Source organism: Saccharomyces mikatae (assembly GCF_947241705.1).
Source record: "Saccharomyces mikatae IFO 1815 strain IFO1815 genome assembly, chromosome: 9".
NCBI lineage: Eukaryota > Fungi > Ascomycota > Saccharomycetes > Saccharomycetales > Saccharomycetaceae > Saccharomyces > Saccharomyces mikatae.
The window spans coordinates 146,432-161,719 of NC_079264.1; the positions used below are offsets into that span (position 1 = coordinate 146,432).

Genomic DNA, 15,288 nt, shown 5'->3' on the forward strand with positions numbered 1-15,288 from the left:
AAATCCACAAAAAGCAAGAAGGGAAAGAAACATGTCATTTTTATGTGGGTCAGCTTCAACATCAAATAAACCGGTCGAGAGAAAGATCGTTATTCTAGGTGATGGTGCCTGTGGTAAAACTTCGTTGTTAAATGTTTTCACTAGAGGGTACTTTCCCGAAGTGTACGAACCCACTGTTTTTGAAAACTATATCCATGATATTTTTGTCGACAGCAAACACATCACGCTATCATTGTGGGATACTGCGGGTCAAGAAGAATTCGATAGGTTGCGATCCTTATCCTATTCAGATACACAGTGTATAATGTTATGTTTCAGTATCGATTCACGCGATTCTTTAGAGAACGTTCAAAATAAGTGGGTGGGTGAAATCACCGATCATTGTGAAGGCGTCAAGTTAGTTTTAGTTGCACTAAAATGCGACCTAAGAAACAATGAAAATGAATCGAACGCTATTACACCGAACAATATTCAACAAGATAACAGTGTTTCCAACAATAATGGTAATAACGTAAATAGCACCTCCAATACGAAAAATCTAATAAGCTATGAAGAGGGCCTGGCAATGGCTAAAAAGATTGGAGCGCTGCGTTATTTAGAATGTAGTGCTAAACTAAATAAAGGTGTCAACGAGGCGTTCACAGAAGCTGCAAGAGTTGCTTTAACCGCTGGCCCAGTAGCCACTGAAGTGAAAAGCGACAGTGGATCTAGCTGTACGATTATGTAATATAATAAGACGTACAGATACCCTTCCCTTCTATTCCCAAAAACCCCAAAAGAGAGACTAAACGAATAATGTATAATAAGTTAGAGAAACCAATAATCTCCTACTATTTTATATTTTTTATGTAATTATTACTACTGCTTTAAGAAAAGATAAAATTAAAAAAACCAATATACTTACTCATCCTGTCTTTCCCCCTCTAGCATATGTTCCAAATACGTAGAAGGCGTGACTTTCCTTTTAGACTGTATGTTTAGCAGGTTTCCATTGTTCGATCTGCTGCTCGAACTAGTGTCACTTTCAGGCGAATTCAGTAGCTTGCGACTTGGAGAGGCGGCAATTTTTGCAGGCTTTCTTATGTCTTCCCCCATTCTTTTCTCGTTGTCGTTATTGTTATCGAGCGACGATAGCGATGATGATGAAATTGTAGAGACTAAAGAACTGGAGGATAAATTACTGCTTTTGGCAATCAAGGGTTTTTGTAGCAATTGTGGGGTTTCCTGGTATAGTTTGGATAACCTTGTTTTGTTTAGGATATCACCTGTTGGTGAAATGAATAAAGAATTTCTATTCGACGCAGATACTATGGAAGATAATGGCCTTTCAAAATTACTTGAAAGTACCTTCTCATTAATATTGTACGGAATAAGTACATTTTTAGCCGATTCGTCCTTATTTCCATGATACTCATCACTATCGTGGATATTTACGTTACCTTGTGAATTATCCTGAGCAGAATGATCCAAATATGGGGAGTCGCCGTAAGTTTGGGTATGCTGTGTGGAAAACATTTTTGACTCATAATCCTGAACGCTTCTAGTCAACCTACGCGAAGAGTAGGTTACCATTACCCACCATAGTAAGATTGCTAAAAAAATTGCTCCTGCAATGGCTCCCACGATAATAAATACTGTTCCGTTGGGCATACTACTGGAATCTAGAATATATGGATTGCCATTTTTAGAGGGTGGAGTAATATTTGGGATGATGGATGATGATGTAGAGTTTGACGAAAGAAATGAAGGAGAGGAAGAAGAAACTGCAGTTGTCGTTGAAGAGGCAGCAGTCGATGATGTAGCTGTGGTTAACTTTGGTAGCCCTCTCTTGGAAATAGTAATTTTTGTCATTCTTGTGTTTCAATTTGAACTTATTTCGTCTCTATTAAACTTCTAAAATTGATGCGATTTCTTATGGCCGATCACTATTATTATTGCTATATTTTCTGTGACGATGAGTTTTATTGAATGATTGAGCTAATATATCAATATCTTGCCAATATTCTCACTGCATTCCTTTCAATAACGAAATTCCTTTTTTCATTCTCCGTTTTCTTAATTTTCACTTTATTTTTAGAATGTGTGACAAAATTGTTTCAAGAGCAATATAAAATTCCTAGACAAGAGAGAGTAAAGAAGAAATAAACTTTCTTTCCTTTAGAAAAGCCCGCACAACGTCGCCGATTATTTTTTTGGATCGGAAAGTGACACTTTGCGCCATATGTTCCGCCGCTCTTCCATAAGCGTTCTTTGCCTCTTTGGGTCTGTCGCGGAAAGAAGAATTAAAAACAAAGGTAAATCACTTGCAGACGTGTAATACAGACATCCCAAAAAAAAAAGAAGTTTTTAATTTTGTTCGCATTACAGTATTCCAGCCAACTTTGACTACACACCTCGATGATATCTCTGCCAAAAGGGTACCGTTAAAATTCTTTTCGCCAGAAAATGGTCTATTTTATATCATGCCGTGCGCTCGACACTTGAAAAATGCCCGAAAGATCATCTGGCTATTTTTACTAACATCGGAACTACATATCAGTGAACGAATATATCAGACGCAAACGAATCATTCAGAAGAATCTAGCCAACAAAGCACCCGTTACTCTGGATGGGAACGCACTTGAAAGTTACAATTATCTACTGCTCCATTTCCAAATATATGCTTTAGTGACAATGGATAGTAAATAAATTTTAAGTGATGATCAAGAAAGCCGCGACAAGCTACATTAAAAGTTCTCAGTTAAGAATTAACTAATTCAGAAACTCTTGGTTTATCATGAACTATTTAGTCATGTGACCATAATCCGGGTGATACTACGATTGGGAAAAAGGAGTCAAGAATTGTAATATTAAATGACTAATCCAAAGTTCGTTGCCGTGAGTCAATTTCTTCCCGTCGAATGAAGCTTGGAGTGACTAAAGTAGCAGTTTTCGTTAGCTATTGGTGTAGTGGTGGAACGAGCGTTTTCTTTCTCAGACCAACTGACTCACTTCACCTTAGGACGCTTACCCTGATTTTTTGTATATATTATCTCTCATGTTATATAAGCTAAAAAAGTTATATGTAGATACCTAATTATACTATTCAATGGATTGAAATAGTCTTTTCGTCCCCTACTTTCAGTTTGGTTCTTACTCAAGCAGTTGGACGTGCGTCGTACATATTAGAATTACACTATGGTTTTTGATTTAAAAAGAATTGTCAGACCAAAGATTTATAACTTGGAGCCTTATCGTTGCGCAAGAGATGACTTTACTGAGGGTATATTGCTAGACGCCAATGAAAATGCCCATGGGCCTACTCAAATTGAGTTAAACGAGACTAATTTACATCGTTATCCGGACCCTCACCAATTGAAATTCAAAACCGCAATGACCGCGTACAGAAACGAAACCAGTAGTTATTTAAATGACCCTACCGTAAAGCCTTTGAGTGCTGACAATTTGTGTCTAGGTGTGGGATCTGACGAAAGTATTGATGCTATTATAAGAGCCTGTTGCGTTCCTGGAAAAGAAAAAATTCTAGTTCTACCACCAACCTATTCTATGTATTCAGTTTGTGCAAACATTAATGACGTAGAAGTTGTTCAATGTCCTTTAACTGTTTCTGACAACTCTTTTCAAATGAATACCGAGGCTGTTTTAACCATTTTGAATAATGATCCCCTAATTAAAATAATGTTTGCTACCTCACCAGGTAATCCAACAGGGGCCAAGATCAAGACGTGTTTGATCGAAGAGGTCTTACAGAAATGGGATAACGGAATAGTTGTTGTTGACGAAGCCTATGTAGATTTTTGCGGCGGTTCTACTGCTCCACTAGTCACCAAGTATCCTAACTTGGTTACTTTGCAAACTTTGTCCAAGTCTTTTGGTTTAGCCGGTATTAGGTTGGGTATGACATATGCAACAGCAGAGTTAGCTAAGATTTTAAATGCAATGAAAGCACCTTATAACATTTCCTCTCTGGCATCTGAGTATGCACTAAAGGCAGTTCAAGAGAGCAATTTGAGAAAGATGGAAGCCACTTCCAAGGTGATCAATGAAGAGAAAATGCGTCTCTTAAAGGAGCTGACTTCTTTGGATTATGTTGATGACCAATATGTTGGCGGATTGGATGCAAATTTTCTATTAATACGAATCAATGGCGGTGACAATGCCTTGGCAAAGAAGCTGTACTATCAATTGGCCACTCGATCTGGTGTTGTCGTTAGATTTAGAGGTAATGAGTTAGGTTGTTCCGGGTGTTTGAGAATTACCGTTGGGACTCATGAGGAAAACACAAATTTGATAAAATATTTCAAAGAGACGCTGTATAGGTTGGCCAAAGAGCAATCAAATTAGTCTGAGGCAATATATGTCGACTTTACATATTTATCTTTATATAAAATCATCTTTCGTCCTTACATGTGATCAATGTTGGTACCACTTTTATGAATGATATTGACTTAATGAATTTCATGCAACCTTAATTTTCCTCTAATCCAGTACTTCTCAATTATAAATGATAGATTAAATCCTGACAGCATCAAATAAAGTATATACAGTTATATACCATTATTTAGCCAGGTTCAAATTTTTGAAAAAGTCGCCAATTTGTTTTTTTGTATTCATTGCTAGCCCAACTTCCACTATTTTGAATCCTTTCATATCCTTAGTAAGTGAAGAGGATGGTGTCAATGATGAAGTTTTTTTATCCTTTTCTTCCAATTGTAACTTACTCACTTCCTCACGCAATAATTTAATTTCCTGTAATAGACCATCACGTGCGAGGGATTCTTTAGCTAATTTGGTCACTAATGGATTTTCATCCAATCTCTTATACTTTACAGAAAACAATTTCAAGATGTTCAGCAATTCTTCGGTATGATTAATTTTTGCAGACACGTTAGATAACTTTCGACGTAGTGACTTTTGCATCCTAAATTGGTGCGTACTGAGATCTTTAACGTATTCGCTCGAAGCGCCGTTTAAATGAGTTAGAAATAAGTACTCCTCTTTTATATTGATGATATTCTCGCTCATCTTTGTGATATCCTTCTTAATGTAATTTGAAACTTTTTCTTTCAGATCTTGAACACGTGAATTTGTTTCTTGTGTATGTTCCGACTTGATGTCTTTTTGAAAATTTAATAGAGTTTTAGCCTCTGGTATTCTCCAGGTGTAAATGTTGTTAACAGATCGAAGTGTACGTGTTTCCAAAGGAACATTTGACTGATCAGTAAAAAAACTATCCATACTCTGGATGTTTTCCTTCAGGACAGTAAATTCAGCTTCGACCATTTGAAATGTACTTTCAATCAGTCTTAAAGTTGAATTTTGTGAAACAAAAGGAATGGCAGATACCTTTGCACCAGTGTAATATTCTTTTAATTTCTCTGGTTTACATTGTTCAGCTAGATAGTTCTCATCATCCTCAAATGCCTGAACGGAAAAATTGCATGTTTCGACAGGGTCCGTTTGAAAGCCACTATTAACTGCTTCCTTTTCAACAGTTTGTGTATAGTGATGTCTTACAGGTATAGCGTCTGTTTGAACTTCGTTTTCTTGACAACTTTCTGAAAGATCAGTTTGTACACCAGATTCTGCATAATTTTCTTCTATTGATGTTTGAACGTCAAAATCAGCGGAAGTTTCCGCATCATTTTCCCCACTATGGGGCAGCTCATCAGTATTAATATCTTCTAACCTATCGTAAGATTCAGATATACTTTCATCGCGGTCACTGTTCAGTAACATGTCATCATCAGATCCTTTAATTTCACTATTATGTTGACTCGCAATTTCTTCGACAGAGTGATCATCTTCAATTTCCTTTCCTGCCATATCTGGCCAAGAACCTTCTTTTTCTCCTCCTCTTTCCAAACTGACTTCATTACGTTGTACTTCTTGCCTTCGTTGTTCGATCTCTTTATCATTCGTTAAAGTTTCCTTTATTTCCGTAGGTTCGTTATGATTATCAACCTCAACATGCTGATTGTCTTCGGATTCCATTTTGCTTCTTTCGTCAATATTAACATCCTCTGCTGCTAAAGTTTGGTCCTGTTTGGCGATGTCGAAGATTTGTTGGGAAGCTGCATCTGATTTTTCTCCTCCTGTTACAAAACTAGTGTCTTCAGTTTCTTGACTACTATGCTCTTGAGAATTTTTCTTACTGTTCTCTTCTCTCCTGGGCAAAAATGGATTCTCCTCACTCTTGAACGTTGTAGAATCTTTTTTACTAGTTTCCTTATTGGCTTTTTCTTCCGTTGACGGAGAAGATACCACTTCAGAAGAAGGTAAAGTTGTAAATGTCTTACTATTGTTTATCGTAGAATTGCCAAACGAGAAAGCAGGCGTAGTAGAGCTTGGTTTACTGATATTTGTTGCAAATGCTGAGAACGGTGATTCAGATTTTGCTTTCACCTGATTTCCAAATACAGGATTCTTCAAACTATTCATGTCAATATTAGCGCTTTTTTTAATAGTTTCCGTTAACTTTCCAATGGAGGATTTTGGTATTTCTTCCTCAATAGCTTCGCTATTCACGTCTGAAGATATCTCTGTTAATCTGGTAGAGGGTGTTTGTTCAACGGTAGAATCTGTTAAATCGTTACCGCTTAACCCTGAACTATTATTTTCGTGTTGGTCACTATCATTAACTTCACTAGGTGAGCCATTATCTAAAGATTCACTTTTAATGTTCTCCTTTTTAAATGAGCTGAATGGTGATTCATTTCCCAACTGTGAAGAAAAAGGCGAAGCCTGAGTACCAAATTTGAAAGGCGTGTCGGAATCAATTGAGTTTAAAGCTTTTGAAAAATTAGATCCGAAGGAAGAGCTTCCAAAACCACCGGAATTAATATTTGACTTATCAGATGCGTTGAATTTGGCATCAAAAGGTGTTGAAAAAGGGTGTGTATCGCTCTTCAGTTCATCTTCGCTTTCGTCATCAGAGGATGGTAAAGGCGACGTCGGACTTGCTTGGTTCAAACTACTAAATGCAGGCTTTGGATCGGTAGAACTTGATACAAGAGGTGATGAACCAAATGCAGGCTTTCCAAACACAGATCCAGAATCAGTTGTATCACTGGAAGCAGTTCCGAATGCAGATGTACCAAAAGAGGGTTTACCAAAGGCAGAGCTAGGAGTAGATGGCTCTGCAAACACTTTTTCAGAGTCGGATGAAGGATTGCCAAATGAAGGAGTGCCAAAAGAAGGTTTACCAAAAGAAGGTTTACCAAAGGCAGAACCAGAGCTAGATGGTTGATCAGCTGAAATTCCAGAACCAAATGAAGGTGTACCAAAAGAGGGTTTACCAAAGGCAGATCCGGAGGTTGATGTTTCCTTGGAAACAGTTCCGAATGCAGGTTTACCAAAGGCAGATCCAGAGGTTGATGTTTCTTTGGAAACAGTTCCGAATGCAGGTTTACCAAACACTGGTTTAGCAAAAGAAGCACCTGTAGTATTTTGGTTTGTGGGTGCTGTACCGGATTTAACAGATGGCGTTGATGACGAGTCAAATGAAAACGGCAATGATCCAAATGAAGGGGCACCAAAGGCCGAAGAACTTTGGGATTGCAAATTGCTGACAGTCGTTGGCTGTTTCTTGAGAAAACTGAAACCCGATGTATTTGTTGATACAAACGGATTGTCCGGTGAAGAATTGTTTAATTGAATATCTTTCTCTTTTTCTTGCTCCTTCTTTTCTTCTTCTTTTCCCTGCTCAACAACAGTGATTTTTTCTGGTGCAGGAGAGCGGGATCTTTCATTTTCTAGAGAATCAATATTAATACTATAATAACCGCCTTTAATTGCTGCCACGTGAAACAGTCCTACTATCTGTAAACTACCTTCGTTATTCAGTATGTAAATGAGCGGTAATTTTTCTATTGTATCAACACCAGAACATGGTTCTGAAATAGTGCCTAAAGTGGCGATATCGACTGCCACACCTATTGGATTAGTGTCCCTATCTGTTTCCTCACTGATGGGTAGTACTGCTCGCTCAGCATCCTGAGAAGGTTCGATAACTTCTTCTGAATCCCATATACTTACTTCACTTGAACATGATGATGCAAGTATATTTACGTTTACCGCAGGCTTGATCAAACCTGATAAAGTGACTTTGTATACATACGGAAATCTTACGATTTCACCAAATGGAGGTGTAATATCAAAAGTTTCTTGGAATAAGGCGTTGCCATCCATGTACTTTATAATAAACATTTTTTGATCGTACGAAACCTCTTCATCAGTCTCTGCAACGGTGTTACCAAATACAGCAAAAAAAATCTGTGGAGAAAGTATAGTGATATTCAAAGGAGCGTATTCTTCTATTGAGAACTCCTCCAACTCTGACGGTATAGAGAACTCGAATTTCTTACCCAGCGTGCCATTTCGCCACATGAAACTTTGAAACCTTCTATCCTTTTGTAAAACAATCAATTGTGTCCCTGCTACATCAAAAGAAGATACATTTTGTACCAATTGATTAGTTGATTTTGTTCCTAAATCTAGTGCTGTTAAATCATTATTTGAATTTAAAATCATTAAAGTGTTGTTAATATATTTTAATTGAGAAGCTGGGCTCTCAAAAGAAAAGGCTGTTTGGAATTCGCTGAAAGCGTCCAAATCTATTGAGTATAATGTACTTTCTGTTGCTACCAGAGCCTGATCATCACAGAAACATACAAATATTACACCTGGGATTTCTTTCTCCCATTTGAACGTTAAAGGAGTAGAGTCAGAAGTGATATGATCTCTTAGCAATTGCAAATCACCGACTACCACCTTATTACCAGAAGCAGCAATGAATAAAGAATAACGGTTTGAGATATCGAGGTTCTGTAACGATGCAAATGGCAACTTTTCGTTAAAGGAAGGCAAAATTTGTTTTTGACCTAAGAACTTGAAACCAAAGTCTTCTGAAGTCTCGGTGGGCACTTCATCTTTTAAAGAAGACATATTTATTGCGTTCGTAGTCAATATATCTATATTTATGTGTTTATCTGCTACAATTGTAGTAATGAAATTAGGGCCGCACACAAAACCTTTATTAAAAAGCTGCGATAAAGATTAGATTACCCAAAAAAATATGGATAGAAGTGGAGTATATGCACAATAGAGTAAACTAGCTTGAATGCAACTTCCTAACCCATTCTATTCTTCAGTTCATACGTGTAGTCGTTATTGGGCTCTTCGACTTTTTTTCTCTTTGATTGAACCATACAAAATTCTGGCCGTGGCTCGCGATGAAAATAGCGATGCCAATGTTCTATGCTGCGTATATATTCTATATACGTTATTAACGGAACTGAACAAATAGTGGAAAAGACATTTAATTGGGAAGTGATGTCCACAGAAAACTTGACTTAAGCTGAAAAGGATAAAGACCAGCCTAATTTGTGAACTGGCTCGGCCAGCTGTAACACATTGAAAGACATACCTATTCCTAAAGAAATGCTTTTATTCAAATTTTGCTTATATGACAGTGTAGTCAAGCCTGAGTCTGCAATCTTCGCCTTAACTTGTGAGGTGGGATCTGGCGCATATCTGGTGACGAACTCAATGTTCATGTTCGAGCTTGTCTTCGATTGCAAAGTGGCTCGGGCTCCTACTTGCAGACAACGATCAATATTTTGAAAGAACGAGGCTATGGCGCACTGCCTATTATTAGTAGACAAAACAAATGAATAGTCCCTGGAAAGGTACCCGATTGACATGGCATAGCGTGCTAATGACCTGCCGAGCAGGTCGTAAGCAACCTCGCTGCCGCCAACAAACCTGCCGTGACCAACAGTCAAACTGCCGACAAAATCCTTAGGCTGCAGAATGTCTACAGAACTCCTCGTGGTAAAAGATTTTTGGGCATAGCTCAGATTGATCTTAGCGTTCTTGATCGCCTGCGGAGTCAAAGATGCATTCACATCACCTTTCCAACCGGGTGCAATCTTGGAAAACTCAAGTCTTGTATTCAACCTGTTCTGATTCGACCAACTCTGAGAAAATGACACCCCCTCCTTCTTGTCGTAAAACCGACCTTCTACGCTGGTTTGAATAGGGCCTTCTTTAACAGTCTGCTTTCCCTTAAGACTAAAACTCATTCCATTTTCTGTAGTCGTCGAAACATTCAAAGCTAACGGGCTGGCATGGAAAAAGTCCCTGTTTAAAAGACCATTTATATCCCTAGATATATCGTTGAAAAAAGGTTGTACCATCGTAAATAAGCTTTGATCTTTGTCCCACCACACCGTCTCTCTGCTCGAGAAAACAATAGAGCTTCCTTACTTTTACTCTTTTTTCTTTTTCTCTACTTTCTCAAATAGGAAGCGGAAAAAAGAAAGAGATACTACAAGCGCTTTTCAATATGCGAGTTAGACAGCGTTTGTGCAAAGAGGTGGAAGCTCACTAGCAGCATAGAAGAAGATTAACTCAGGTGTATATGTACGAATTGGCATTTGGCCTCAAAACTTTCTTTTCCACAGGGGTCATGCACCCCATTGTAGCCCCATATAGTGCGTATTATTAAAACAGAACAAAATCTTCCAGATGGAAAAGGGTTTTTATGTCGTACGGCGCGGCCTTGGCAACTCCCCTTCTGGAATAGAGGGTTGCCTATTTGGGCGACCGCAGGTATAACCTTAATCTATTCTTATCCCTATTATGGTATACTGGTGAGTATAAAAGGACGGTGAGACAAGATCAGCAGCAGAGTTGGAAATATTATCTTACGCTGACAGTAACACGTACGGCTGCACCACCGTATCCACAACATAGCATGAACATATACACATCGCCAACGCGAACACCAAACTTTACATCCACAAGTGGCCAAAAGCCCTGTCTGCCCTTGTTGGCTACAAATCGCAGAAATATGGACGGAAGACGAGTGGACGAAGACTGTGAAGACGTACCTTGTCCGGAATTGAACGTGTACAAAAACTATCCCAAAGGCCCATTGCTTGTTATCCCGGAGAGTATCTACCTTTATTCAGAGCCTACAGTGAAGGAACTTTCGTCCTTCGGTGTGGTTATCAACGTCGCTGGAGAAACACCCGACTTACAAATGCAAGTTCCTGCTATCGAGTACCATCACTACCAATGGAGGCATGATTCTCAGATTGCGACAGACCTGCCCTCTTTGACCACCATCATACACACAGCCGCAGTGAAAAGAGAGAAGATACTGATACATTGCCAGTGCGGACTGTCGAGGTCCGCGACGCTAGTGATTGCATACATCATGAAATACCATCACTTGAGCCTGAGACATGCATACGATTTGCTGAAGTCAAGGGCAGGCAAGATAAGCCCTCCCATGGGGCTTATGTTCCAGCTGATGGAATGGGAAGTCGCTCTCAACGCGAAGACTAATCTGAAGACTAACGATTATAGAAAACTACCGTGAGAAATCCAAGAAATGATTGGTCTGCGACAAGGACACACTAAGACTCATTGTGTCTGTTTTCTTTCTTGCGTACTTCATAACTACTTCTGTACTTTTTGTGTTTTTTGTGTTATGTTTAAATTCTACTATCTTTTGTTCAGGGTCGTTTGGCATTTTAGACCTGGACAGGACTGAATGTCAAACTGTAACAAAGCAGATATTGGGCTCGCATGGTGCTTTTAATAACTTAGAGTTGTTGAGGTGTGATTCTTTGTAAGTATCTTTCCGGGTAATACGTTTTATTTAAAGACACCAAATCATTGTAGTATTGAGAAAACAATGTAGAAAGTTACACAAAGCAACAAAAGGACCTCAGTATATGTGAGAAAGAGGAATTGGCATAGAGATTCATGTCGATATGAATGACAGCAATACGAAACAGCCGCTAAAGAAAAGATCCCTGAGTAGCTATCTGTCAAACGTCACTACGAGACTGGAAGAGCTGGAAAAGATATCTAAACAAAAAACACCAGAAGAAGATACTGTCAGTGAGCAGAGACGGAAAGAACTATTGTCGGAAGATACAAATCGTAAACTTCAAGACAAGGCCGTGTCGTTGCATACAACGGATGCGAGTATCCCTGATGGTACTCCAGATAATTTAAGTGCAAAGGACTCCGAAGCTCCGATCCAGCAAAACGATGCAAGCTCACATGAACGAGAAGTAAGCCAGAACGATCGTCTCAACGGTCTATCAGAAACGAATGGAAAAATGAGCCAGGTAAGCCGAGCGACGACTTCTTCATCATCCAATGTACGTAATATCGATATTCAAAGCCATCAACCTTTTTCAAGAGACCAGCTACGAGCGATGTTAAAAGAGCCAAAGAGGAAAACTGTGGACGATTTCATTCAAGAAGAGGGCTTGGGAGCCGTTGAAGAAGAAGATTTAAGCGATGAGGTTCTCGAAAAAAACGTAACGGAACCAGGCGATGAGGAAAGAGACATAGAATATAGTGATTCAGATAAGGATACAGATGATGTGGGGAGTGACGATCCAACGGCACCAAATTCTCCGATTAAACCAGGCCGTCGCAAGCTGGTTAGGGGTGACCAACTTGATACAACCACAAGCTCCATGTTTAATAATGAATCAGATTCCGAGCTATCAGATATTGACGATAGCAAGAATATTGCCTTATCGAGTAGCTTATTTAAAGGTGGTTCTTCTCCTATCAAAGAGGCTAACAGAAATGTCACCAGTATGAGTTCTTCACCAGCACAGAATGCTAAAGAGGGCACTATTGCCAAGACTAACGACGGTCACAAAAATTCTCATATAGCTATTCCCAAACGTCCCAAACAGAAAAAAGGTATTTATAGGGATTCTGGTGGTAGAACAAGGCTACAAATTGCTTGTGACAAGGGTAAATTTGACGTGGTAAAGAACATGATTGAAGAAGGCAGTTACGATATTAATGACCAGGACAATGCTGGTAATACAGCGTTGCATGAAGCAGCCTTGCAAGGTCATATTGAAATTGTAGAACTTTTGATAAAGAATGGTGCGGATGTAAACATTAAGTCTATCGAAATGTTTGGTGATACCCCTCTAATTGATGCCTCCGCCAATGGCCATTTAGATGTTGTCAAATATCTCCTTAAAAATGGTGCGGACCCAACCATACGTAATGCCAAAGGCTTGACTGCCTTCGAATCTGTAGATGATGAATCTGAATTTGACGATGAAGAAGATCAAAAAATATTACGCGAAATAAAGAAAAGATTAAGTGTAGCCGCCAAAAAATGGACCAATGGCACAGGACCTCACAAAGACATGTCCAATACTGACAACAATACGCATATAACGGATCGTTCACATTTTGATGATAGTGCAAGAACCGATAACAAAAAAGCTGCTGACCCCCCTGCTACGTTCTCTAATATTGACGAAAAAGCTCCAGAGGAGGAGTTTTATTGGACGGATGTTACTTCTAAAGCAGGTAAAGAAAAGTTATTTAAAGCTTCAAAGGAGGGTCATTTACCATATGTCGGTACATATGTAGAAAATGGTGGTAAGATAGATCTAAAGTCTTTTTTTGAAAGTGTTAAGTATGGCCATGAAGATATTACAAGTATCTTTTTGGCATTTGGGTTTCCAGTTAATCAAACTTCAAGAGACAGCAAAACATCTGCACTAATGATGGCTGTTGGTCGTGGGCATCTTGGAACCGTTAAACTGCTATTAGAAGCAGGGGCAGACCCAACTAAAAGGGATAAAAAGGGACATACCGCTTTGTACTATGCCAAAAACAGCTTAATGGGGATAACAAACAGTGAGGAGATTCAATTGATTGAAAGTGCCATGAATAACCATCGGAAAAAACACTCGGACAATATCAATAGTAGTAGTAATGATAATGATAATGAGGAGGATATCGAAACGTATAATCAAGAGACACATGGAAAGAGGAAAGAAAAATTGCAGTCGCCCATTTTAACGAGTCGAAGATGTGTCACACCTAAGATCGAAGACAATGACGATGATGCTGGAATTCCCGACCTCGCAGATGATGGCCTGGGTGATGAATATAATGTCAAGAATTCTATTGCTTCCAATTCAAATACGAGACCAGCAGAAAATGAAAATGATGCTATTCAATATCCACTTGACTGGAAAAAACGTAAGGCAATTGTTTTGCAAGATGAAGAAAAAGCAAAAAGCGTTTCACCACTTACTATGGAACCTCACTCTCCTAGGAAAATTAAGTCTGTAGAAATGAACAAAATTCATGAAGAAACTGCTGATGAGAGGGAAACAAGGCTAAAAGAAGAAGAGGAGTACAGGAAGAAAAGATTAGAGAAGAAAAGAAAGAAAGAACAGGAATTACTGCAAAAGTTAGCCGAAGATGAAAAGAAAAGGATCGAAGAACAAGAGAAGCAGCGAGTTTTAGAAATGGAAAGACTGGAAAAAGCTACTTTGGAGAAAGCCAAACAAATGGAGAGGGAAAAAGAATTGGAAGAAATTTCCTATAGACGGGCCGTAAGGGACCTATATCCGTTAGGATTGAAGATCATCAACTTCAATGATAAACACGATTATAAGAGATTTCTACCGCTTTATTATTTCATAGATGAAAAGAACAATAAACTCGTGCTTGATTTACAAATAACAATATTATTGAAGGACATGAATTTGCTCTCAAAGGACAATCAACCAATGTTTGAGAAGTTTCCTGTTGACCCTAAAAATTTGTCTTCACTTTGGAATATGCTTAAATTCATTTTTTTGTACGGAGGTAGCTATGATGATGACAAAAGTGATATGAAGTACAACAAAAGATTTGTAGTAAATTTCGATGGCGTTGATTTAGATACAAAGATTGGGTACGAACTTTTGGAATACAGAAAGTTCATCAATTTGCCCATGTCATGGATTAAGTGGGATAACGTTGATATTAAAGACCCCACAAAAAGGAAGGAAATTGAAGACAATATGATTCAAATATCTATAAACGAGTTTACACACCTAAGAAACGATAAAGTCAATGAATCGCAACAACCAATACGTAAAAGACGTTGTATAAAAGTACCGCGAGAGCTGCCAGTTAAATTTCAACACCGTATGTGCATATCTTCCATTCTTCAGCAGACATCAAGGGAGCCACTTTGGTAAAGAGATTTATCGACTTACTGGTGCATGTCTATACACACTTCTGTTTTCCATACATCAGTTATTGTTTACGTTCATGTGTCTGCACAATTGTACTATTTTGTTATTATTATTATTATTATTATTATTATTATTATTATTACCGATTTTTATATTCTTCAGTTTTTTTCCTATTATTTGATATATGACTAGTGCTTGAAAAGTATTTGTCAAAAACCCCTTAAAAATGCCTGAGGGGTTTAGAAAA

At 38.5% G+C, this 15,288-nt stretch overlaps 7 protein-coding genes across 7 annotated transcripts; 4 read left to right on the top strand and 3 right to left on the bottom strand.

Moving 5' to 3' along the window:
* Window positions 1-31: 31 nt before the first annotated feature.
* RHO3 (Rho family GTPase RHO3) lies at window positions 32-727 on the top strand (the record flags this gene model as incomplete). The annotated part of the gene is made up of 1 exon (XM_056223143.1): window positions 32-727. One exon carries the CDS (start codon window positions 32-34, stop codon window positions 725-727), a length of 696 nt encoding a protein of 231 aa, XP_056082763.1.
* A 173-nt stretch (window positions 728-900) lies between these two features.
* Window positions 901-1,851, bottom strand: PRM5 (pheromone-regulated protein PRM5; the record flags this gene model as incomplete). Its single annotated transcript, XM_056223144.1, has 1 exon — window positions 901-1,851. One exon carries the CDS (start codon window positions 1,849-1,851, stop codon window positions 901-903), a length of 951 nt encoding a protein of 316 aa, XP_056082764.1.
* Window positions 1,852-3,177: 1,326 nt separating this feature from the next.
* Window positions 3,178-4,344, top strand: HIS5 (histidinol-phosphate transaminase; the record flags this gene model as incomplete). The annotated part of the gene is made up of 1 exon (XM_056223145.1): window positions 3,178-4,344. The coding sequence occupies one exon, from the start codon at window positions 3,178-3,180 to the stop codon at window positions 4,342-4,344; it is 1,167 nt and encodes a 388-aa protein (XP_056082765.1).
* A 213-nt stretch (window positions 4,345-4,557) lies between these two features.
* On the bottom strand, window positions 4,558-8,946 carry NUP159 (FG-nucleoporin NUP159; the record flags this gene model as incomplete). Its single annotated transcript, XM_056223146.1, has 1 exon — window positions 4,558-8,946. The coding sequence occupies one exon, from the start codon at window positions 8,944-8,946 to the stop codon at window positions 4,558-4,560; it is 4,389 nt and encodes a 1,462-aa protein (XP_056082766.1).
* Window positions 8,947-9,353: 407 nt separating this feature from the next.
* Window positions 9,354-10,199, bottom strand: POR2 (putative porin POR2; the record flags this gene model as incomplete). Its single annotated transcript, XM_056223147.1, has 1 exon — window positions 9,354-10,199. One exon carries the CDS (start codon window positions 10,197-10,199, stop codon window positions 9,354-9,356), a length of 846 nt encoding a protein of 281 aa, XP_056082767.1.
* A 560-nt stretch (window positions 10,200-10,759) lies between these two features.
* SDP1 (mitogen-activated protein kinase tyrosine protein phosphatase SDP1) lies at window positions 10,760-11,389 on the top strand (the record flags this gene model as incomplete). Its single annotated transcript, XM_056223148.1, has 1 exon — window positions 10,760-11,389. The coding sequence occupies one exon, from the start codon at window positions 10,760-10,762 to the stop codon at window positions 11,387-11,389; it is 630 nt and encodes a 209-aa protein (XP_056082768.1).
* A 397-nt stretch (window positions 11,390-11,786) lies between these two features.
* HOS4 (Hos4p) lies at window positions 11,787-15,044 on the top strand (the record flags this gene model as incomplete). The annotated part of the gene is made up of 1 exon (XM_056223149.1): window positions 11,787-15,044. The coding sequence occupies one exon, from the start codon at window positions 11,787-11,789 to the stop codon at window positions 15,042-15,044; it is 3,258 nt and encodes a 1,085-aa protein (XP_056082769.1).
* Window positions 15,045-15,288: the final 244 nt, after the last annotated feature.